The sequence below is a fragment of the Benincasa hispida genome, chromosome 6, assembly GCF_009727055.1.
Source record: "Benincasa hispida cultivar B227 chromosome 6, ASM972705v1, whole genome shotgun sequence".
NCBI classification, from domain to species: domain Eukaryota; kingdom Viridiplantae; phylum Streptophyta; class Magnoliopsida; order Cucurbitales; family Cucurbitaceae; genus Benincasa; species Benincasa hispida.
In genome coordinates, this window is record NC_052354.1 from 11,028,348 (window position 1) to 11,053,922 (window position 25,575).

The following is a 25,575-nucleotide window of genomic DNA, read 5'->3' on the forward strand; positions in this document are numbered from 1 at the left end:
AAGGTTTTTAAAGGAGGCTGGATGGACTAGATTTTCTTGGGTTTATGATTACTTTCAATAAAACAAGAGTTTACATGTGATTGATTATAACAGCATACCCCGTTTTACATATCCAACTTGAGTGTACGACTCGTTAAGGATTATATCCTTGTCAAGTCCAAATCTCAACCTTTCATGCCAAACTAAGAAAAAAAGATGAAAACATAGCATTGAATATTACTTTCGCCTCAAGATGATATGAAGCATAAATCTTGATTAAGTTAAAAGACATTAACAGATAATTATGTTGTAAATAGGGTATCACCAACATAATAATCATGCAAAAGTACAAAAACAAAAGGGTAAAAAATAATGCCTACCAATAAACTCATTCATAAACGAATGTTTCTTACATCATTTTCAACATCATAATTATTATCACTAATAGTATGAACTTATTCTTCTACTCTTGTCACAATATTTTCCTTAGTCCCCTAATCATAAAAATTGGGTATAATTACAAAGGTGTTGTGCATTGAGCTTTAATACTTTTGAAGAGCACTACAAATTGATATCACTTTTGTAGATATTTCACAACGCATAAAGCTTTGTAGCCTCCATGTATTCTTTGGTGCGCAAGTTTCTCAAGCTCTAGAGAAAGCTTAAAAATTTGAGGCTAGTTATGAGTTTTGCCTAAGGCACCTTAACGTTTAAGGAGTAAGCGATCAACGAACTCATACAGATTCAACAACTAATCAGGAACTTGATATGCATTCATCCCTCTTAAATGTCTTCATGTAAATGTTCATTAAGAATTCAAAAAACAGATGAATAGAGGAATCAGATCAATGTTAAACACTTGCAACAGCCAAGTTCACCCACCCTGAAGAACAGATTGAACTTGAGGACAGCTAAAGCAAATGCTTTTACTAAACTGAAAACGTGGAAATGTACAGCAGAGAGAAGACCAATATCAACTAATAACAGAAAAACTTAAAAAGGTAGGCTAAAGAGAAATCCGTGAATCAAATATTCATTACAAGCCACGGATGAGATTGAAATCTACCAAGCATTGTATAATTCAGCTACTTTTTGAGTCACATCAACAACAGAAAGTCTAAATTAATAGGACTTTGCTGCTTCGTTTACAACACAGCCTATAAGAAGGTTCTTGATGAATACAGCAACTTGCAAGTAAAAGTGTTTATCTAAGAGCAATTATATGTGAAACTTGAAAGGTCTAAGCCTTTAACATTCATTTCGACAGAATCCAATGAAAGGTTATCTACAATATGAACTATGAAGACAGGAATAATCTCAAAGAACCCAATAAGTTCAAAGCCTTAGCAAGTGAAACAACCTATAAGGTTTTTCCCCCTCACTTACTCACAGATCATCAAATCAACTGTGTTTATTAAATGCACTAGCAAGTAAGATTCAACTTTAATATGAAGACAATATAGAAAATATCAAATTCATAACACAAAATACAAAATGCATCCTTATTTGTAATGCTCTAGTGTCTAAATAGGACCTCTAAAACAGCTACAATAAATTGAAGGTTATACAAGTTCATAGAGAAGAACTATGAGATTAAAACACAACAATGGCGTCAAAGTTTCAAGCTTCGACAGTGTTACCAAGGACAAAAGAGAACAGCTCCCGAACAGGGGAAAATTCCACCAACCCAATATCAATTGCATACCCGGAAACTGGTAGCTTCAAATCCCTTAGAACACAAAATGCCTCAGCCATTCGAGCCTTGGGCACCTCCTGAGCAACAGCGCAATGGGGAATCCACGAACCAAGGCGATATTCCTCACCGATTTCAATTCCTTCTTTCCTCATTGCGTCGCACAATTGGGACTGGAATTGGAGAAGTGAAATCGAAGGCGCTGGACCGAGGAAGAGAATGTTGCTGTCACTGGGAAGGCTGCCAATTGACGATAAAGACAAGGGCAAGGGTTCTTGTTTAGAAGCGAAATTTTTAACAATGGATTCAACTTTTGTGGGTTCGAGAAAAGGGGTGGAGAAAAGGGTAATGTGAGGACGTGATTCAATTTCGATGAGTTGGGTACTAATTTGACGGCGAGCTAGTACATTCCAAGCCTTGAGAACTTGATTTTCAAGTGCCGGATCGAAATAGAGCTCGATCGCAAACCCTTGTGACATCGCCTTAGAACTCAAAATTCTTGAAGTAAATTAGCGAAATTAACAAAACCCAGAAACCAATTTTTCCAATTTCCAATTACAAGAGAAGATCAGGGCTATATGAAATGGGAAATTCAAAACCCTAGAGATACAACACAAAAAAGAAAAACAGGAGAAAACAGAAACACCCAGAAGAAATCAAAGGACCCAGATGCCAAAAAACCTATAAAAATGCGAGAAAGAGGTAAAAGAGAAACCAAAAAAAAAAAAAAAAATACAAATTTGAAGAAAGTGAAGAGTTTAAGAAGGTGGGGAGATTAAGAAATGAAAGAACACAGGCAGCTAAAGTGGTGAAGTGAATTTAAAAGTGGGAACGAACGGGGAAAGAAAGAGGGATCAAAGGAAAAGGCTCTGCAAGAGATCTTTCAAGCTGCAAAGCCACTTGGTAGGGGCCGAACCAGATTAGATGTCCTCCGAGTGGATCGAAACGAGGAAGACAGAGGAAGGAGGCATAGGCCGGCCCGCTTAAACGACCGAGCCAACCAGCGTTGAACCTGAATCCCTTAGACCAAATTTTGAATTATGATTTACCCTTTTTTATTTTGGTATCACTTGTGTCCGAGGTTAGCTTACACCACCTCAACAAATCTCATATATAACCTGTGAGAAATTTGTACGGATGATCCATTTTTTGGTTTCAAAATGTCAAATGACCAATTTTTAAAAAATAATGTCAATTGACACATCATTGTCATACCAAATTACGTAAATTGCCCTCACAAGTGCCTCACGAGGTAAGTCTCGCTCTCGTCTGATTAAACATTCTCGCTCTCGCTTGAAATTTCCTAGTTTGATGTGATTGCTCGTCAGAGTACGAATGATTTGACAATTTTCACTACGGAAGCCTCAAATCATTAATACCTAAACACAATACAATGGTGATTTCTTTAAACTCTAAACTTTATTTCAACGGTGATTACTTCTCTGGTTTTCGATGGTGTTTTGTTGAATGGAGATTTTTCGAACGGAGATTTCCAAGATGAGGCTTTTTCAGAACGCAACTGGTTTTTTAGAAAGATGTTTCATTATTTTGAGTCTGTTTAATTATTTTTGCTGTGTTATTTCTGGAAAGGTAGCATTACAAAATTTTGTATTGGGAGAGAGAATAAGAGAGAGAGCGAGATTAAGAGAGAGCGAGATTACGAGAGAAAGTGAGATTAAGAGAGAGTGTGAGTACACTTCAATTGCTTGTACAACTTAATGACAAACATTCTCTTGCTTTGTAGGATGACAGAAAAGTGTTACTTATTCGATATGGAGGTGATTGGGATGAGAATGAAAGTTCGTATATTGGGGGAGAGTTGTCAATAATCATTGTGTTTGTTTCTTTGAAGTATGAAAAACTTAAATCTCACATTTACAGGGTTACAAATGTCAGTTCTTCAGAGTTTGATCTTATACTGAGAGTTAAATATAAGCTTGAATATGAAGTCCCTCCACAATACATAAGGAATGATGATGATGTTCGCTTCCTTCTTTTCCGAGAATACCTTAGTAGACGTCAGTTATTTGTAGCGCTGAAATCGAATCAAGACGAAAATATTAGAATGGGGTTTGGAAATGTGAGTTATGATGATACGACTATGGAAAGATAATACGAGAAATCATATCAGTTTCGTCAGGAAGAGGATGATATTCCATTGTCTACCAACATTATACCATCAACATTATCACTAGACAACGACCACACTAATCCAACAAGATTGAATTCAGAATTGGGCAGTACTTCAATTGTTGGTAATGAGAGACCATCTAGATTCAACTATATGGATTGTGGTCATCCAAAGCAAAGTTGTGGTCCTTCAGTAGATGTTAATGAGCAACCAACAAGATTGAATGAAATGGATCATGATCATGGAGATGTGTGTTGTTCTACAGCAGCTGCAGTGGTTCCACCATATGTGTCTTCAAGTTATAGGGCAGAGTTGATTATGCCTGGTACCTCTTCATCTGGGACAGAGGACGTTGAAGTTAGTCAACTATTTTTTAATAAAAATGACTTGAAAATAAGATTATCTATTTTGTCCATAAAAAAAAATTTTGAATTTAGGGTCAGGAAGCCAACCAAATCTCTGTTCACTGTCAAATGTATAGGGGAGACTTGTAAGTGGAGCCTTCGTGCAGTGAAAATGGAAGGGTTTGATATATTCAAGATCACAAAGTACTGCAGTTCGCACACATTTCCATTAATTCTGAATCACGATAATAGACAAGCAACTGCTACGGTTGTTGGTCAGTTGATTAAAGATAAGTTCACAGGAATATGACATATTTATAAACTTGTCATATCGTTGAGGATATAAGGAGAGATTATGGCGTGAACATAAGTTATGATAAAGCATGGCGTTCAAGGGAAAGTTACGTATGATGTCACTAGAGGTACTCAGAATACTCATACTCCATACTACATGCTTATGGAGAAGCATTAAAAATAGAGAATCTGGGTGCAGCCTTTGAAATCGAACTTGAAGATGAGGTGCATTTCAAGTATATGTTTATGGTATTAGGGTCTTGTATTAGAGGTTTCACAAGCTGTCGACCTGTGATAATTGTTGATCGGTCGCACTTGAAAGGAAAATATAAAGGCACCATGTTGGTTGCGGTTTCTATTGACGGGGGAACAATAAATTATACCCACTAGCATATGCAATAGTGGACAATGAAACCGATCGATCATGGAAATGGTTTATGTCAAACTTGAAATGCAGTATCGGAGAACCCAATAATCTGGTGTTTGTGTCTAATCGGATGGTATCTATCAGCAATGCTATTTGTGCATTTTTTCCCACGACATTTCATGGATTGTGCACATGGCACATAGAACAAAATCTTGTTACAAACTTTAAGGATAACTTGGTTGTTGGAATGTTTAGAGATGCAGCAAGGGCATTTCGCATGACAGAGTTCCAAACAAAATGGGACGAACTCTGTAGTTTTCGAGACGGTACTATCAAGAAATATCTGAAAGACATCGGTCTTCAAAGGTGAGCATGGGTTTACCAAATAGAACGGAGATATAATAACATGACATTCAACAGTGCAGAGTGTTTCAATTTGTTAACTAAAGAGCATTGACTATTGCCCATAGTATACTTGATTGAACATGTTAGAGGAATGCTCCAATCGTGGTTCTACGAACGGAGGAATTATTAGGCATCTCGAACAATATTGCACTCTAACTACTGTAAAACCCGATTGGCAAGTGAGGCCGATAAGGGCAGACGATATCGAATTGAGCCTATTGATTGTCATCGGGTCCACGTGCAAAATAATCGATTAGACGGTTTTGTCAATCTTCACACGAAGGAATGCACGTGTAAGTAATTTGACTCACTTGGTATCCCGTGTTCGTATGCAATTGTTGCTGCCAAGGAACGAAATATACCCATTCAGAGTCTTTGCAGTCGATTTTATACAATGGACTCTCTAATGACTACGTATGCGGAGCCTATAAATTCACTTGGGCAGATATCTGAATGGAAGAGACCTCCTGGATATGTAGAAAAGACTGTCCTTCCTCCGAAGTTTGTGGCACAAGCCGGGCGACAGAGAGTAAGAAGGATACCATTTAGAGGAGAATTTCGCAGACAAACGAAATGTGGTCGATGTGGGAATTATGGGCATAACCGCCAAAATTGTAGCGAACCGCTCACAACCATGCGGCGTGTTGAAAATGCCAGAAACCGTGACACAAACACCTCTCATCTATTTTAGTTTATAACTAACTTGTAACATACGTCATCTTGTATACTCTCATATTATCTTGTAACAGTTTGTTGGTATGTGTTATAATACCATTGATTAGTTTTTCATACATCATACTTGTAACATACTTCATCTTGTAACATATTTTCTAGTTTTTCATACTTGTAACATACTTCATCTTATAACATACTTTCTGTAAACAAAAAACAATAACAAGCTGGAGTAAACAAAAAACAATAATAAGCTAGAGTATTTCTATAATAGCAATCTTCATGTTGTAACATACTTTTTATTTTTTTTCAAAGTCTCGCTCTCTCAATCTCACTCTCTCTCAAAGTCTCATTCTCTCAATCTTGCTCTCTCTCAAAATCTCGCTATTTCAATCTCGCTCTCTCTCAAAATCTCACTCTTTTAATGTTTGAACTTTGAATCTTGAACTTTGATATAATGTTTTATATACCATTGATATAATGAAAAGAGCAGTAGCTCAATTATACATGTTTTGATAAAATGTATAATATTGAACTTTGAACTTTGAACTTTGATAAAATTATTTTATACATGTTTTACATACATAAAACATACATGTTTTTACATACACAAAAAATATAATAAAAAATACAGAGTGTTCGCCCACAATTGACACACTAACTACATCCTATATTCACTCATTTTCTCCTGAGTGATTACAGACGGATCAACACCAGTCACCAGGTGTTCTAGTAATTTTATTGCAAAGATGCCACAATCAAGCGACCCTAATCAGTCAAGTCAACCATACCTAAGGATTGGTGAAAGACCCTCAACGGTCCACAGAAAAATTATTGCTAATTGCCCGAAATGAAAAGCAAAAATATTATGATGGACCTGATCTATAGTTAAGGGGCAATACGTACCAAAAGGTTCAAAGAAGGAATGCGCATCAGTCGAAACACTAACGCACTCCTCGAGATACGAATGAGGCTTTGGATTACTACCCCTTGATCACTTACACTACCCCAAACATCTGACTACATTTTCCAACTGAAATGGGGAGTAGTTCTCATAAGATGACTCTGAATCTTGTCTAGGAGGTGACTCTTTTTAGGCAGTCTACTTGATTGAAGGCTTCTTTCAGGAGGGTATCTTACCACTGAAATGAAAGCTTTCAAGTCAGGAACCAATGGTACCATCAACATCAAAGAATCCTGCAAACCAGTTTGATTGAGCATGAAGTGTAATAGGTAGAATTACAGGGATATCTAGTACTTGACAGACCGGTAGCTCTACTAAGCGAAGAACCGCTCACTGTCTTTTCTTCCTGAGTCATATGTGCTGGTAGGCGATCGTGTTTTTTACAGGATTTCTCGTTACTCATGTCAGCATTCTCACTTCTTACAGGCTCGCTCTAGTGCAGAAGTCGAGTAAAGGGCTCTTACTGATACTACATCAGAGATTATTTTGTTCGGATGGTTACAACAAGATATGGGATATGAAATCCTATTTTCTTGCAAGACCCATTCAGATAAGGGAAAACTCTAGAGATTGCTTCAGCTGCAGAACAGGAGCTCATGTGGAACCTTTTCTTTCTGGCGTAACTGCGTCAAAGGCATAAGAAAAGAAAGCCCTTTTTCACCTTTCCTTCTTAAATTATCGATATGATCTGATTGACCTGGGGTCTGTTAAGAGATAGGCGAAGAGTCTGACGAGCTGAGAAAAGTTGCTATGCGCTGGCGGCTGGAGCCTGACATTCATTTCTTCATTCATATTCATAGCTTAGTCTACTAAAATCAAAGGGGGACCAGCCTAGGGCGGATTCTTTGAAGAAAACAAACTTTAGGAAAGTGGTTCAAAAATGGAAACGAACCGGAATAACGTTCGATCTTGTTTCTAGATTAAGTGGAAAAGGGATATAAGATGTTCGTTCTATTCCGGTCGAGCACTCTCTTTTCTTTGTCAAATTTCATCTTACCAAACAAGACTGACTTCTAACCAACCCCAGATATGGAAATGTGCTAAACTTGCTTTCCTTTCTCATTAGCTTGGACTTCTTTGGCGATCGTGAAGTCACCGGATGAATTGTCGAGTAGATTGATCAAATCCGGACACGGCTGAGCTCTCTTCCAGATTCAATTATCGAAAGAAGAGGGAGATCTCGAATGGGGTTCTTCACGAAGTTCGAAAGAAATGAATAAAAAAGAGTTTCTCTATGGCCTCTGTGAACTTATTCTTTATAGTCAATATGGCCAATTTGGGTACTAGTAAGCGACAGAAGCAAAGTTATTCGATTTTCTTTGAAGGCTTCTAAAGTACTAGCTGTCTACGCGGCGAACTTGATTTTACCAAAGATGATGAAAACTTGAATTCCCAACCATTTATGCGTGTGTTGTATGTCGACGTTCATAGGTCGTGAGATTTTTCAACGGGATGTGGATAGGTTCGGCTTTGAATGATCCACATCACAGTAGTGAAGTAGGGATGGTACTGTAATAGTCAATGGCTCCTGCCAATTCACCAGTTTTTTCATTGGTGTGTATGACGGAAGTGAATCGAACACGAATATGTGGCCTCTGTTAATGTCCATTGCAAGGACCATCCAGTGCTCATCGATATTCATTGCTGTATAAACGAAATCCACATCTGCCCATTTGACATCGAATTTATCGGTGACGTAGCCCGTGTCTTCATCCTTCCATGCTAGGGCAGCGTCTAGTCTCGTCTTATTCTTTATTCGTTTAAATACCCTGCCACGAGCATTAAGGTGACTTTGCCAAATAAAATGAGAAGTTAAGTAACAAAATATATCATAGTAAAATGACTCTGCACAACAAAATATATCAAAATTTATCGTTACACTAATTGGCAAGATAGTGAACTTGTACATGCACATGTCAGGCCGAGTATAAAATTTTTCTTTCATAAAATAAAATAAAGTATTTATGGTCTGCACAAAAAATTACTATGTCAATAAAAGTACAAGATATCCAACTGTAAAGAAGTCAAGACTAGGAAACTTACATTGCATTCGACCCACAAACTTGGGGAAATCAATTCCTTGAAGAATTGCTTGGAAGGTGGTTTAAAGGAATTCTCTTGAACCTCGTTATCGGTATTTTTGTCTGAGATCCAGCCCATCATTTATGTAAAAATATTGTGTGGAACATCATATGCTACATTGTATGCGACAATCACTCTAGATAGTGACGTAGCTACACCTGGGACAGAATGCTTAACCACACTTTTATTCCTTACTTGAGCTGGAGGTGTATATTTACCAACAACTTTCCTCTTATGAGTAGTTCTTTGAGATTTCTACATAAACAGATAACAAAAAATTACTCATCAAGAAATATAACAATATAAACAAAGATTACTGATCAATAAATTACTCACTAGTGTAACTCCATCTGTGGTCGTAACAATACCAGAAGTGTCAGTCTTTAGGATGTCAGACATGACAGCCTCTGTTTGTGGGATCTCGGCCTCTATAGGTTCTACGTCAGTGGGTGATGTTGTGGTAGTATCGGGCTTTAGAGAGGGGATGTGAGTAGGTGAAGTGGTAGTATTTTGAGGCTCTACAGGAGGATGAGAGTATCAAAGGCAGTCACATTAGTGGTATCGGGATCCCGAGATGAGATGGGCGACCTTGTTGTCTTCTCATTCACCGTGGAACACTTCAATTAGTAAAGTAAAATGATGAGTTCATGAACACGTAAAGACATAAAATGATAGTAAATGCAAACCTTGCACATAGACTGCAACAATGATAGGATGGCCGACAGTTGTCCTTTCATGTCTATTATGTTTTCCTCCATATTGGATACACGACTATCTAAGCTCTATATATGACCATGCAACCTCGATGGTGAGCTGTCAATGATCCGCAGGTACAATAAATAGAATCATTGGGTTTGGCTCTCTCCCTGTGAGCAACACACTCAGGACACTTCTCATCCATAGATCGCTCTCTAGGGAGTTCGCAAGATGAACATCAGGTGGGTTCAACTCATCCTCATCGTGTACGTCCCCCACCACATCATGGAACATATCATCACTAGGTGTGTATGTCCCTCCTTTCACCCTTCCACTTCAGCATCCTAGTGCTCAGAATGCTCGTGTTCATCCCCTTCCTCCACCCTTCCACATTCATCATTGTCATCTCCACAATGATAATCACTGTCACTTTCACTTTCAGAACTACCCCCACTACTCGACCTATTGCCACTTTCAGCACTATCATCATTGACACCTAGATCAAATATAGGTCGTCTTTCCACTGGGGTATCTCGAAACTCCCTGTCAGCGTCTGTCATGATAATACCCTCTTTAACCTTTATCTGCATTAACAACCTAGTAAATTGGTTAGTGTCAATTTAACAACCAAATAAACATATTATGCATAGAGTAAACGTACATTGTTAGACTCGAATATCTTTCTCTCGAGTACTTTGAAGGATACTGAGTGGGAGTATGACCATCATAATATGCGAGGTAAAGCCACTTTGCTCCTTCGCTTTGTAATGTTCCCAGCTATTGATGCAACTAGGATCCCATACGTCCATACCTAAACAAAATTTAACATATATTAAGAATAACAGTAATGTTAAATAAAACAACACAATTATTATGTTAAGCAAATTTACCTGGAACGCTTGTGGAAATCCACGCAAAGAGTACTTCACAATGTGATTTTTATTTCCTTTCACCTTCGTCTTGTATAGACTACTCTTATCATTTAAGGCAGTCTTTAGGGCATCGAGTGTCCTCTCCCAAATAATGGTATCCCAATCAAGACTGTTGTAGTACTTTATGTTTTAAACGTCCTTAAAACGTTTGAGGTCCACTGTATTTTTCTGTTTGTTCTTTCCCATCATTGAAACCTCAGTATAATAGATACTGTGATCTTCACAGCATCCTCATCATTTTCAAACTCCAACTCCTTGTATTTTTCTTCAAGTAGACGGACATGTAAGGTGTTCTTCGTCACTCGATTACCAAAATACTTGATTGCAAGTTCATACGAGGACTGCTCATTCTGATCAACTCGTGTTGGGGATCGCCACAAACCAGTCATCAACAAAAAATCATCCTTAAAAAAAGTGACGACCTTTCCATAAACAGAGAATGACATTGAGTCAGATCTCGTCTTCTTCACTTCTCTCAGCAACATATGATGGATAATTGGGTTGTTAAACACCATGTCAACGTCTACAAATTGCCCAAAAATTGTTCTCTTGAACATGTTTAACTACTTTGGGGTAAGCTTCTCCTTCACAATCTTGTTTGCATTAGAAATGTGGGCCAAACTCGTTACTTGACCGAAAAATCGATCGGCTACGAGTATTCTGAAACGTGTTGCCATTTTAAATCACTACTGCATGAAATAAAGATTCAATTAGTAAACTCATTCAGAAAAAAAATTGTAAAAAAACATTTTGTTTAAATTTCACTGGTATCGCTCTTACTGGCATCACTCTCTATGGTATCGCTCTCTTTGGTGTCACTCTCTCCGATGTCGCTCTTTTCAGTGTCGCTCTTTCTGGTGTCGCTCTCTCTCGTAACTCTCACTTATCTCACTCACATTCTCTCTTTTTATTCATCTTCAATTACAGAACACATACCAAAAAAAAAAAAAAAAAATCATAGGCTCACAGTATTTCTAAACCTCAGAACGACTGACTCTTTCTGGTGTTGCTCTTTCTAGTATCGCTCTCACCGATTTCACTCTCACTTATCTCCCCACAAACTTTTTTTTACTCGTCTTCAACCACAGAACACATAGAAAACCAAACAAAAAAAAAAAAAAAAAAACCATAGGTTCACAGTATATCTAAACCCAGAACGACCCATAAAACCCCATTACCGATCAGTTTAAGACATTTTCAGGCACAAATTGAAAGATTTACAGATTAGATTCGATTTGTCAGCGACAGTAGAATCGTTTGCAAGCCGAAATGATGGATTCTAAAGAGTTTTTAGTTTATGAGCGATACGAGGCCGTTAGCTTGGGAAATTTGAATGAAGAGTTTTTAGTTTTGGTTGGTTTTCAATAAAAAGGTAAGAAGACGAAGAGGTAAGGGCAATTTATGTAATTTGGTATGGTTATGATGTCAGCAGATGGTCAATTGACATAATTTTTTAAAAATTGGTCATTTGACATTTTGGACCTAAAAAATGGGTCGTCCGTACAAATTTCCCATAACCTGCCTCACCCAACATTTTGCATAAAAAAGACTCATAGATATTAAATCTTAATTAGTGGTCACCACTAATGGGACCTATAATTTTTTAGTTCTTTAGTTCTTTATCGAGATGTTGATGTCAAATTTAAAGAGAGAATATTTATTCCGAGTATGGAAGCTAGAGAGTTTGAGAGTAAAACTCAAGTTATCTCCTATGAAGTTATAATGATGTATTTATAGAGAAAGTTAACCTAGGGTATTTTCTAGGATTTTCGAGTCACCTTAGAACAACTAGATAACCGATCAGGCCAAGGGTATGCTCGGTTTCATGTTTGGCTAGGGCAAAAACTGAGCATCTTCCTTAGGCCATATCTTGGGCCTAAAATGTTACTTTGGGTTGGGCATGCGTAAAACATGGCCCGTTAGCCATTTGGTAAGGGTTGACCTCGACCTTATTCGAGGTCGAGCATCTTCCATAGGCTATATCTTGGGACTAATATGCTATTTTGGGCCGGGCATGTGTAAAACATGTCTCATTAGGCATTTGGCAAGGATAGACCTTGGCCTTTGCCGAGGCTATTGGCTTGAGCTAGGCCCAAATCAACCCTCTTTTCCTATGCCTATTTCAGATTTTAGTTGATACTTTCAACCTGTATCATACTTCTTCTTGACTTTATCATTTCCAAATGTCAATTATATCCTTCGCAACCTTAACAAAGGTCATGCCCTCTATTTACCACTAGGTCAATCGATGATGGCTATGATTTACCCTTTTTTAATCAAGATAGTATATATCTACTTATTTTGATATTTCTATTTCTTTCAAATATTAATATTGCTAGCAAAATAGTTTGCTAAAGTAATATATTAATGGTTAAATTGCAAATTTGATCTCTATGATTTGGAAAAAGTTAGAATTTAGAATTTGTTCCTATTATTTGATAAAACATTAAAAAATAGTGCTAACGGTAGAGATTATATATGAGGATTTCATCAAACCATAAAGACTATTTATGAGGTTTTATCAAATCATAAAGACTAAATTATAACTTTGAAATCATAGGGACTAAACTCTAACTTTCTCCAAACTATGGAGACCAAATTTATAATTTAACTTACATTAATTCAATCATTTGCTTAATCGTCTTCTATGCCTAATAAATTCACCTAAAAGTTCAATGAATTAGTATGGCTAGTTATCAAGTTGTAAAATATAATAAACGATATCATTCTTGACAAAGTACACTTGCGTGGTTATAACTTTATAGTATTTCATGAGTGAAGAAGTTATAAAATGTGATGGTAGAGCCTTACCTTCAAGTGGCCTTGAGTGAGTAGATTCGATGAGCATGGGGTATTGATCTAATTATATTTCAAAAATTGATTGGACAGATATATTGATATTGAGCCTTTTGCTAATAAAGAGATCCAAAATGATGCTTGTACTAGAAAGTAAAGAAACAAAACTTTATTCGTGTAGATTTTCTAATTATGTATCTTCCAATGAAGTTTCATGTTTTTTTTAAACAAAAGTAGGACTAAACAAAGTCAAGGAGATAACGTGATTCGGGCTAGAAGTGTCAACTTAAGACCAAACTGAACCTAGAAAAAGGGGTTTCCTTGTCCAAGTCATTATGCTCGGCCTTGGCCAAGGCTGAGGTTGAGCCTCACAAAATTGCTAATGGGATATGCCTCATGCATGTCCCGGCCCAAGATATAGCTAAAAGAAAGTGCTTGGGCTTGGCCTTTACCGAGGCCAACCATAAAAAAAATACCAAATGTGATACACCCCTCAGACGCTCTAGTCTAGTGAGTCAAAGGATAATCCCAATGCAACTCCAAAATTCTCTAGGAGAAGGGCTTAGGCCAACTACATTTATAAATATATCATGATAGCTACAAGGAAAGTATGACAATTCTAATACTCAAACTCTCTACTTGCTACATAATTTTCTTGGCTAACTTAAGCATCGAAGCTCGTGTGACAAGCACTATAATGGTGTGTAGATCTTTTATATCTTGCAGATTGTGTTCTTCCCTGAATTACAAATTTACAGTTCACTATTACAAAACTAGGCTTTAATGTTGGTTTAAAATTGATATTATAGGTCTTCAATGTCGATTGTCTTTAATGTCGATTTAAAACCGACACTATAGATGACCAAGATTTCAATGCCAATTACCTTCAATGTCAATTTTCAATCGACATTGAAAATTATCTTCAATGTCGATTTTCAACTGACATTGAACATCATCTTAAATATTAGGTTTTTACTTTTTTTTTAATCAATAATTGTTCATTATCAAATGTTTGTCAAGCGTTTGTATTGAAAAAATAAAAATACATATATACTTTTTTTTGCTTATGCACGCGCAAATCAAAATATTTTTCTTTTATCTGTACATGCACAAAATAAAATTTTAATTGTTATTATATATACAACTCAACTTTCAACAAATACAAAAAATAACTAATTCACAACAAGGAAAAAGATGTTTAACTAAGTTATCAACAAGTTATATTGATCAATATATACATAGAGCTCTAAACTCTAAAGAATGAGACTTAAACCTAATAAACAATATATCTTATACTTACAAACACAAACTAAACAAAGTTATCAAACCTAGCAACTCAACTCAACAATGTAAAGAAATTCAACTCAATGATTAGGCTTCCAGTAAATCTTGTGGGTCTTATGCCTGGATAGGCATATGAATCGGCTTTAAGGGTTGTTGCAGAGAATGCATCAATGTTGAGATCAGCCCACGAGTAATGTTCTATCAAGAAACGAACTAACACAGTAGGAGGGACATTCTAGCAAGGAAGAGAAAAATAAAAAATGAACAAACTAAGAGGTTTTCTGATAAACAACTAGGAAATGGGCAATAAAATACCAATTAGAAACAACATAGTGAGAGGAAAAATGGGCAATAAAATACTAATTAGAAACAACAGAATGAAAGGGGAAATGGGCAATGAAATACCAATTCAAAATAATAAACTAAGAGGTTGTGTTCAGAAAATACAAGTAATATTTAATTGAAAGCAAGAAATCTTTAATTCTAAATATACAATTGAACAAGAAAACTCAAAGGCTAAAAACGTACTTCACTAACAATCCAAAGTTTGAACTCTTTAATTTCAAGCGAACTAATCATAGAGAAAACGAGATAGTGAAACCAAGATCCAATTAGTTCACACATCTTTTAAGCAAAATAAAAGAGGCATATCAGTTGTGGAGCTTCATTGATAACTGCTGCATAATATATCACATCATTTTTCATTTTTATGAAAAAGAAAAAGAAAAAGAAAAAGAAACTTTCATCTTTCTTACTTGTTTGGCCCTTTCAATCTCTACAAGCTCACACTTGATAATGATCCACAAAAACCAAACAAAGATTTAGAGTCTGCTGAATTCAAGCCTCAATATTATCAGGAGTTCTACATCATTTAGCAGAATGAATCAAAATTATCCTATTAATTTTGAACCATCTTATCTATAAGAACCATTAACATAATAGAATTAAGCCAATGTAAACTCAAATAGATAAAATCAAGGCTTCCCAATGAGGTGGACGAGAATCCAATTCTCAACACACCACCAACTTGGCACTGAAAAATAGAGAATTGGATGCCAATTTATGGACTTGATTTAATGGTTTGCAGAACACCCCAATAGCAGAGGATTAAACTACAAAGTAAACTTAAAAAAAATATATGAAAGAAGAGAAGAAGTACAAACAAGAAATAATTAAAACTTAGAAGTAAAAACTTGAACATGTCTCAATGACTAGAGGACTTAATCTACAAGTTTGGGAGATCTCCTCAAGTGGGCAAGCTGAAAATGACTTCAATTTTCAATCCTAACCATCCAACAATCTCACACTCTCTCTACTAAAACTAATTTTATTCAGTCAGGCATTATCACAAACAAATTATGGGCAGAAGCAGAACAACCAATTGAGAAGTCAAATTAAAGCCATTAACAAAATCTATAGAAATTGCGGATTTAAATAAGAAAAAGTAAAATATACGTAATCATTGAGTAATTAATGCTCTTATGAATTTTTCCCTTCCCTTTTGGTTCTATCATTGAAAAACTGTAGCAACCAAAATCAAATGATCAAAATGTCATCAACATAATTAAAAAAAAAAAAGTTTAAATCTTCTGCAATTTGATAATTAATAAACTCATTCTACAAGCTAAATCATGAATTCAATAGAAATTTGTTTAAAAACATGTTTATAGTTTACATTGTATAGAAAATTTTACTTGCTGCTTTTACCATTTAAAATTAAAGATTATTCAGAAGAAACCTATAAATGGTTTTGTGAAAGAAGTGTATGGAAAGGAAAAAAATAAAATAAAATAGCAAAAATTAGGGGAATTGAAAAACTAATGAAAATCAACAAAAATTTAAGTGCTTAGATGTAAAATTCATAATAGGATTAAAATCATCACTCATTGTTCTACAGGTACCACAACAGAGAAAGAGAGAAAACCTGAGTGAGCGAAACGAAAACAAAGATGAAGAGATGGTAGCAAAATTTCGTCTGCGGTAGGCGTATTAACGAGAACGAAAAAAATATGAGAGAGGGATCGTGAGAGATTGAGAGAGGGAGACGAAGAGAAGGTCGTCAAATAGTCGAACTTCAAAGGATGGAGATGGGTGCTAGGTGGAGACGTGAGTCGTGAGGTCAAGCAATAGGGAGAGATTGAGAAGTGAAAGTGTTGGAAATGATAGGACTCTCAGAACGACGAACAGTAAACCGTCAAGGCATAACGGTCAAGCGAGAGCAAAACCTACAAAACAGAAACTCGTTAAGGTTGAGTCACGGAGCTCGCTCCCTTTGAGACGTTTCGCGGCTTTTCCCAAATGTGCAAGCAGGTCTGAAAATTACCACGTCGTCCCAGGATAAAACAGCCAAATGAAAACTGGTTAGAAATGTACCGTTACCGACCAGAACATATACCCTTTCTAAACTCACTGCTCGGAAAGCTAGGATGGAGGAGGAGAGGAAAATGAAGTGGGAAATGAAGAAAATGAATTCTGTATATTTGAACTGTTGAAGGTCTCGCCTTTTATAGGCCTTTAGCGTTGAACTGTAGGGAGTGAGAAGAGCGCTCCGCCACAGAATGTGCGCGGACGGTACAGATGGGCAGACAAAACGCGCAGACGAACGGACCGTTTCCTTCTTTTTTCTGGTTAAAAAATAAAAAATAAAAAAATTATATTAAAAAATAATCATCAACGCGCCTCGCCTTGCCTGACCGGATGGACGGCGGCGACACGCGTGGAATGTCCACCGAACCCACATTGGTCTATCTCCTCACTCCCTCAAAAACACCAAATTTTCCAATGTGGGATTCTCCAACCAAAAAAGTTGGTCCCCTCTTTGTTTTGAAAGTTAAATTTTCACCCAACTGAGAGTTATGCTGGGTAAGTGGACAGCGACAGAGAGAATAGAAAAGTAACCTTAGATTGAAATTTGAGAGGGAAATGAAAATGGGGAAGGGAGGGGAAAAAATGAAGATTAAAAAGTTGTTTGGGATTCAAAAGAGAGGTTCGTCTACAATGTCGATTTTGAACCGACATTATAGTTAGGCCTACGATGTCAGTTTAAAACCGATATTAAAGATCTATTTTTTTTTAAAAAAAAAAAAAAACCAACATTGTATATCCATTTTTAGTTTTTCCAATCGACATTAAAGTCCAGATTTTTTGTAATGGTTGTTGTCACGAGCAGGGGGAGTCCATATTTATTCCATCTAGATTTTAGCATCAACAATTATTATAATTAGAAGAATCAAAATCATTTGAATTGGAGTGTACATAGAAAACTAATGTTTCATTGTTACATGGTCAAAAGTGTAAAAAAAATGTTTACAACCCTAAGACATGTTCTGACCACAAACAAATTTTACAATTCATCCTCCCATGCTTGGCCATAGCCATAGCTTGAAGGCAAATAAAAGTTGTATCAATCCTGTCCATAGATAATTTGAAGCCATTTGAAATTTAGAGTACATACAAATTAACCTTTCCATTGATACATTGGGAAATGAAAAGTGTTAAAAATCTTTACTACCCTATGGCATGCTCTAACCACAAACAAATTGTACAATTTCCTTCCCATCCTTAGAAATATTCATAGCCATGGCCATAGATTGAAGGTAAATAAAAGTTGGATCATCAATCATTTTCTTGGCTTTGCTTATACATGATCTGCATTGTATCTTTGTGTGTTGTAGGTTCCAAGAAGAGGTACTCTCTGATCTTCATGTGATTCCTTGTTAAGATTATGGCTATGGCCTTCTTCTTTTTCTTCATCAACACCCATTTCTTCTTTTGCTTTTCCCCACATTACAGTATAAAACCCTATGGATATTATGGATGCTCCAATAAGACTGTAAGGCAAACCAAATTGAAACTTCTTCATGTTAGTTTAACTGATGCAAGAAACTTGTGGTGGTTTTAGAGTTATAGATTAGTCATATAGTTCAGAATGCAAAAACCCAACTCATGGAACTCTCTCTTTTTCTTTGTGGTCATACCTTCCAAGATGTAGAGAATCACCAAGAAACAGAACACCCATTACGATTGCGACGACGATCGACAGCGGCTTAAACATTGCTACGAACACCGGCCCTTTCAAGCGGAGTGCCCATGTATGAACTGTATTGTTTAAACATGATCCAAAAAGTCCCTGAAAATATAGAAAAGAAGAAATATCTCTTGGTTAGATACAATAATAGATGATAAGAGGACAATGACATTTATTAAGTGCTTTTTTTCTTGGTTCTTACAGAGCATAAAACAGAGGCCAATGCTGTATTTTGCCTCAAAATCCAAGCACTTGGATCTGTCTCTAAAATCGCACCTACAACTGCAGCTATAATGGCCACAGTTAAGTTGTAGAAGAAGACCACTGTTGCCTCTTCTGGGTATTCCTTCATTATTTTTGTCTGTCAAAATGTTCAACACTTTCAAGGTTATGTTCACATTAAGCTTCTTCTCATAAAACACAAGTAGAACACTTCAATTTGAAGAAGTATAAACAAAGTCCCACATCGAATAAGGAAGAGAGAGATTTATGGTATATAGGTGCTAACAATTATCTCTATTCGTATGCAAGCCTTGTGGGTAGTTTAAAAAATAAAGTAATCAGTTTGTACGTTTGAGTGTCTCACTTTGGCTTCATGGGAAGAGGCCATAAGTGGAAGGAAAGAAAACACAAGGATAAGTAGATGTAAAAAGAAAGAAGAGGAGTCTTAAATTTGAGTGTATAGCATTAGAAAATGAGATATATATTTTACCTGAACAATGTACCAAAGTGGAACCAAGATATATTCAGCAGTCAAGAGAAGGCTACCAATGACCCAATTAGAATCTAAAGAGGACAGTTGTGGATGGTGATGAAGTGAAAGAGAAATGGGTGCTGAAGATAATATGATTCTTGGACCCTTGTAAAAAGTTACCACAAATGCCCCTGATATTGATATTATGGTGCCCACCACTTTTGCTTGACTGCTATTGCTCTTCAATACCACTTTCTCCATCCTTTTTATCATAAACATACACATTATCACAACTACATAGATCGACTACAAGGATAAGAAACCAAACCTCACAATTATTTGTATTATTATTAACACAAGAAAATATCATAATCAACTTCTTATACACTTAATATTAGCGCTAAAATTTCTATTCATTGTAATTATCTTATTTTCTAATTGGTCACAAATAGGCTCTCTCTCAACCTCATCAACCGGCCCATGGCCTAAAGGTCGACTCCAATAATTGTGCAAGTAAAAGCAATAAAAAGTACCTAAAATATTAAAATACAATTAAATAAGAAGGAAAAATTGCCAGAAATAGCACGCTTAAGTTTTTATCTTACAAAACTAGCATCTTTTTTGAAAACTCGTAAAAATAGTTTTTTCGGTCCATCTCGGATGAGATCGACCACCGAGAATTAGTTACAAAATTGATTTTTTCTACCTTATCGATTGTTTTGGGCCTTCTTGATACATCAAGCCTAATTACAGGTCGAGATTTACTAATTTTTTTATGTACCGAGAAGGCCCAAGACAATCGATAAGGTAGAAAAAGTTGATTTTATAACTAATTATTGGTGGTTGATCTCGCCCAAAATGGACCGAGAAAAACTATTTTTATGAGTTTTCAAAAAGCGTGCTAGTTTTGTAAGATAAAAACCTAAACGTGCTATTTTTTTACAATTTTCCAAGAGAAATGGAAATTCAATACACTTTAATAACCCATAATTAAGAAATTTAAAAAATATCTATATGTTTTTAAAAAATTATTAAATAATTAACATTCAATGAACCGATGCAAACACGATCCAAATTTAGCCCAAACTTTAGTCCAATTAAGTCCAAAGGTTGGATCATGAGCTTGACTATTAAAAGTTAGTCAGCCCCACCCAATCTCAATATAGTGCTTTAAGCCCGTTAAATTTGAGTTTGCACTTTTTAGATTCGGGTTGAGTCGAGTCGACTCAATGATCAGGTGAGCTTCTCTCTAGCTTTCTCTAGCTTATGAAGTGAGATATTTTTTCGTGACTTAAGGCTCATGTTTTATCTGGAGACGTGTGTTATACATGCTCCTTATACATTTACATGGAGAAAAAAGACAAAAATAAAATTATATTTTTTTAAAGATTGATTTTGACATTTTATTTTCAAATGAAAGAAAAAAACAACAATATTTTGACAATAAAAGAAAGCAAGAATCTTGTCACAAAGACATTCACTATGTGAATTCTTGTGAAAATTTTAATAAACGTATCATATTATTCAATACCAATGGTACACAATTGTTTGTATAAAAAAGGGGGAAAAAGAAAGAGATAAAAATTTAAGATAAAATTTTGCTGAAGTAATTCTAAATAAGGTTTAAAACGTAGATGTTTCAATTTTATGAAAATTTCAATGAAAATATCCAAAAATTATTGTGAATGTTGATGAATATTTTTGGAAATAATTATAAGAATAAATTTTTTTAAAAAATATATAAATTAATTTCAAAAAAGAATCTACAAAACTAGAAAAATAAGAGAAAATATTTTCATAAAATAGCAAAATTTTAATCCTTTGATAGCAGTTGACAGAGGTGAATAGAAATCTATCGGTGATAAAATGAGATAGAATCAATATTTTTTTTACTATTTTTATAAATAGTTTGACATTTTTTCTATCTGCGAAAAGTCTCATTTAAAAAATATATTATTTTTATTATATTCTCATTTGTGATATTTTGTTGCTTTTTTTTTCTTTATGTTTTCATGATTTTTTTACAAGATAATGAAAATATTGATTTACTTATTATCGATGTTAAATCTATAAAAATATGAAAATTTTGAAGGGATGTCGATGAAAATTTAATATCAAGAATATAATTTATAATTACCCTCCAATAATTTTTTTTAATTAATTGATGAACTCCACAATATTAACCTTCGGAAGAAAAACAAAAAATATAACGTGGGCCCACCTTGTTAAAAAATGGCACTTGCTTTAATAATAATAAATAATGAAATAAAACTTTAGAAAACTTAGTGAATTGGCAATCAAATCAATAAGGCACCTCTTGAAAGTAAGAAACCCCACTTTGACTTTAAAAATATGGAAATTGAAGCCATTTTTTTGATTGAAGTAATCTTATGATCCACACATTCACTATATATATTATAGAGAAATATAAAATATTAATTCCATTTATATTTTAAAAAAAGAAAATATTTATGCAATATGTTTATAAAATTAAGATTTCCACATTCCTTGGGTTGATATTTTAAATCTTAATTAAAATTATTTTTTTTTAAAAAAAAAGGTTAAGAATATTTTTGGGATTGATTTTGAAATAATTAAAATGACTTGTGTCATTTTTTAAATTATTGTAAAACATGTTTTTAATCATTTAAAATCGATTTTGATGATATAAAAATTACATTTAGAAGTGTCAAATTAAATAGATTTTGAATGAGTAAATATATGTTTAATAGTAATTTCAAACATGAAAAAAATAATTTTAATTTTTTCAAAATCACTCCAAAATATACACTCTAATTATAAGAGAAAATAATTAAAAAATAAGTTCAATTTTAAAAAATAAAATAGTTAAATCTATAACCATTTTGTATTTTGTTTTTCCAAAATGAAGCTCATAAACACTGGTTTTATGTATAATTTTTCTATAACTTAATTTTTAAAAATATTTTAAAAAATAAACCAAATTTTTAAAACTAAAAAAAAAATCTTTAAAAAGTGAGATTTTAAAAAATAGAAAAATAAGGAAAACTATCACAAAATAGAAAAATTTAATCATCATTGATAGAGGCCGATTGAAGTCAGTGTCTATTAGTGATAGAAACTGATAGAAGTTTATCAACGATACTATATAATTGATGCTGATAAAAGTCTCTCAATGGCTATTAATATTTTCTTTTGTTATTTCTATAAAAAAATTTGACATTTTTTCTATCGGTAAAAAATTCTCTTTTAGAAATCAGATTTTATTTTTAAAATTTAACTCAAAATTCATGAGTGTTTTTAAAGAATACGAAAAACTTATCAATTTTTTTTTATAAACAAGCCATTAAAAAAACAAAATAGTTACTAAACCTTCCTCATTTAAACTTATATATATATATATATAAATATAAAGTAATGAAACAAAATGACCCCTAAAAAGAAAAATGGCCCTTGAGAAAAAGAGAGAGATGAGAGGATGCAGAAGGGTATTTTGGTAATTAAATAGTGAACCTGAAAATGATGGCAAGGATGAAAGTGAAAGCAGGAACAAGGTTGCTGATGGCGGAAGCAAGCGTTGGAGAACTGTAATTGATTCCTGTGTATCCCATAATCTGCGAACAAGAACTACCGATAACACAAAACAAATCATTTCAGAACACCAGATTTTAATTTCACAAATCCCCAAAAACAAAAACAAAAGAAAACCCAATTTAAATTCCTCTGTACCCGATGAGTCCAAGCAGAGCAATCTTTGAAATTACAGAGTAATTGAGCGGCGGAAGACGAGTAGATCGGCGAGAGATGAACGGGGAAGGGAGGAGGAGAAGGGCGGCGAAAGAGTAAGAATAAACGACGAACACGTGGTGGCTCATGCCGGCGGCGGTGGCGGCTTTGAAAAGAGTGTTTAGACCGACGTTGATACACTCCATCGCCATCATCGCCGGAAATGGAAGAATTCCTTCCATTAAGCTTACCGCCATCTTTCTCAAAACTGAAAACTTCCTTGCTAACTTCAATGGCTTTATATTTTAAGTCTATTTATAAAAGATGATTGTGCAAATTCATTGTTACTTTCATTCCACTACTAATAATATATGATCTTTAATTATTATTATTATTATTATTTTAATTAGAGTTTGCAATTCGGACTTTATCTTTAGTTTAAATTCAGAAAATAAATATAAAAACACCTATTTAAACGTATTTGTTTAACTATATTTCGAACATAGTTTTTGTTGGCATGTGAAACTCACGTGTTAGTCGTTGTCGTGAATTCTTCATGGACTTTACCTCCGGTCTAAGGTAAGGACTCTCCGTTGGAGACTACTTACTTTTCCTTCTAAGTCCTTGAATGAGAGGTATTAATGATGCCCCTCCTCTAACATCAGTATGTGATTATGTGTAACTTTGACGATGTCATGGTTGTTTGCATCGATTGAGGTGGTAGGCATTAGATCGAGCATTATTGATTATTTTTCAATTAGTATATATATAGAGATGTCCAATTTTCTCATGGGGATAAGATTCCTCGATTAGGCGGGAAATGGGGGAGGGAGTGAAGAAAAAAATTCCTCGTGAGCTGAACGGGGACGGAGACAAGGAATGCATTCCCGTCCCCGCCCCCACCCCATTCCTCGTCCCCGCCTCGATTAGCTTCTACATATTTATTTAGTATAGTTATCTAATGCTATATTATTATTATTATATAAATATTATATTTAAATTTCAAATTTGATTATTTATTGGGAAAGATAATGAAGATGTTTAAATTTAAATTATATATATGAATAATTTGATTTATATTTATTTCTTTCTACTAAAAATTAATTAGTTTTTTAGGCCAAAATTTGAGTAATTTATTTTTAAATTCAAATTATTATATAAAACTAACCATAATAAAAAATTTAGTGATAAAATTAATTATTTAATTAAAATTTACTCACATTAGTGATTCAAATTAATTGACTTTTTACAAAAAAAAAAAAAGGTAACGGGAAAAAATTCTTGCGGTGAACCCGATTCCCACGAATTCCTTGATGGGAATCTTCGCCTTGATCTCGGTGGAGAATTTCACGAGAATGAGAAATGGAATAGGGAGCGGAGATGGGGATGGAGAATGGCATCTCCGACCGCGTCCCGCCCCGTGGACATTTCTATATATATTCATCGATTCAATTACTCGGTCCAGAATACATAGCTGTGATTTTTTTCCTTTTAGAATGCTCATTTTTCAATGTTGTCTCCTAGTTTTTCTTAGACTTGAATCTTACCTAGAAGAATCGTAACTAGGTCTTTTGTCTAATAAAATTATTAGAATAATGTAATAAAGAGAAAGGGAAAAAAAAAAAATCAAGTGTGGACGGCTTGTTGCATGCATATTAGGACAGCATACTCTCCCCCTTTTTTTTATCTTTTCGCGACCTATCAAATTCAAAGAGACATATCAATGATCCACTTGAGAAAACACTTGTCTCCAACCCTCCGCATATTGATTTTGAGAACATTCATTTGAATTTTTTAGTGTTAATTAATTAAGTCATTTGTGAATAAATCTCTAACCGTTTCAACATATCTGAAAAAACATCTTTTCATAACAAAAAAAAAAAAAATAGTCCAAAAGGGTGTTAACGCGGTAATTGAAAGGACGGCCTTATTTCTCTTCGTAGGGACAATGACAAAATGATTTGTGATTAACAGAATTCCTAAAGCACAAAATATCCTCAATAAGGACACCAATTTCAGCCTAGGGAAAAAACGTTTTATATTATTTTGTTTCATATAAAATTTGTTTGTTATAATCATGTTTCTCCTGTTAACTTTTACAAGTAATTTAGGTATCATTTGAAAACTATTTGGTTTTTAAATATTGTGCTGGTTTTCTCACAATTTCTTATTTGTGGTTTTTATATTTCATTTATAAGCATCTGAATTTTTTTTTTTTGTCAATTTCCAAAAACAAAAGTAGGGTTTTAGAAACTACTTTTTTGCCCCTTAAATTTTGATTTTGATTATGAAAACACTTTTAAAATGTGGACAATATAACATATAAATCAATACATGAAAGTAATGTTTGTTGGCTTAATTTTAAAAAATAAAAAATAAAAAACCAAATGATTATCCAATAAAATTTAAAAAAAAAAATGTAAAATTTAAACACAACTTTTCTTTAGAAAAAATTAAAAATTATGAAAAAAACACCAAAGTTTAATAGTATATTTGTATTGGTCTTATAA

General features: G+C 34.4%; 2 protein-coding genes across 2 annotated transcripts; both read right to left on the reverse strand.

Annotated features, from left to right (window-relative positions):
- Positions 1–1,372: 1,372 nt before the first annotated feature.
- On the reverse strand, positions 1,373–2,702 carry LOC120080080. Its single transcript, XM_039034635.1, has one exon. The coding sequence runs from the start codon at positions 2,149–2,151 to the stop codon at positions 1,600–1,602; it is 552 nt and encodes a 183-aa protein (XP_038890563.1). The 5' UTR covers positions 2,152–2,702; the 3' UTR covers positions 1,373–1,599.
- A 15,189-nt stretch (positions 2,703–17,891) lies between these two features.
- LOC120079803 (WAT1-related protein At3g28050-like) lies at positions 17,892–23,413 on the reverse strand. The gene is made up of 6 exons (XM_039034207.1): positions 23,069–23,413; positions 22,853–22,966; positions 19,379–19,622; positions 18,869–19,027; positions 18,617–18,768; positions 17,892–18,469 (listed from the first exon to the last, which is right to left on the reverse strand). The coding sequence occupies exons 1-6, from the start codon at positions 23,320–23,322 to the stop codon at positions 18,277–18,279; spliced, it is 1,116 nt and encodes a 371-aa protein (XP_038890135.1). The 5' UTR covers positions 23,323–23,413; the 3' UTR covers positions 17,892–18,276.
- Positions 23,414–25,575: the final 2,162 nt, after the last annotated feature.

Excerpts from the sequence above, each read along its gene's own strand:
- LOC120079803 (XM_039034207.1), bottom strand. The coding sequence starts at position 23,322 with ATGGCGGTAAGCTTAATGGAAGGAATTCTTCCATTTCCGGCGATGATG. Across the intron at positions 22,967-23,068 it reads GCTCTGCTTGGACTCATCGG|TTCTTGTTCGCAGATTATGG; the intron begins GTACAGAGGAAT and ends TGTTATCGGTAG. Across the intron at positions 18,769-18,868 it reads TGGCCTCTGTTTTATGCTCT|GGACTTTTTGGATCATGTTT; the intron begins GTAAGAACCAAG and ends CTATATTTTCAG.
- LOC120080080 (XM_039034635.1), bottom strand. The coding sequence starts at position 2,151 with ATGTCACAAGGGTTTGCGATCGAGCTCTATTTCGATCCGGCACTTGAA.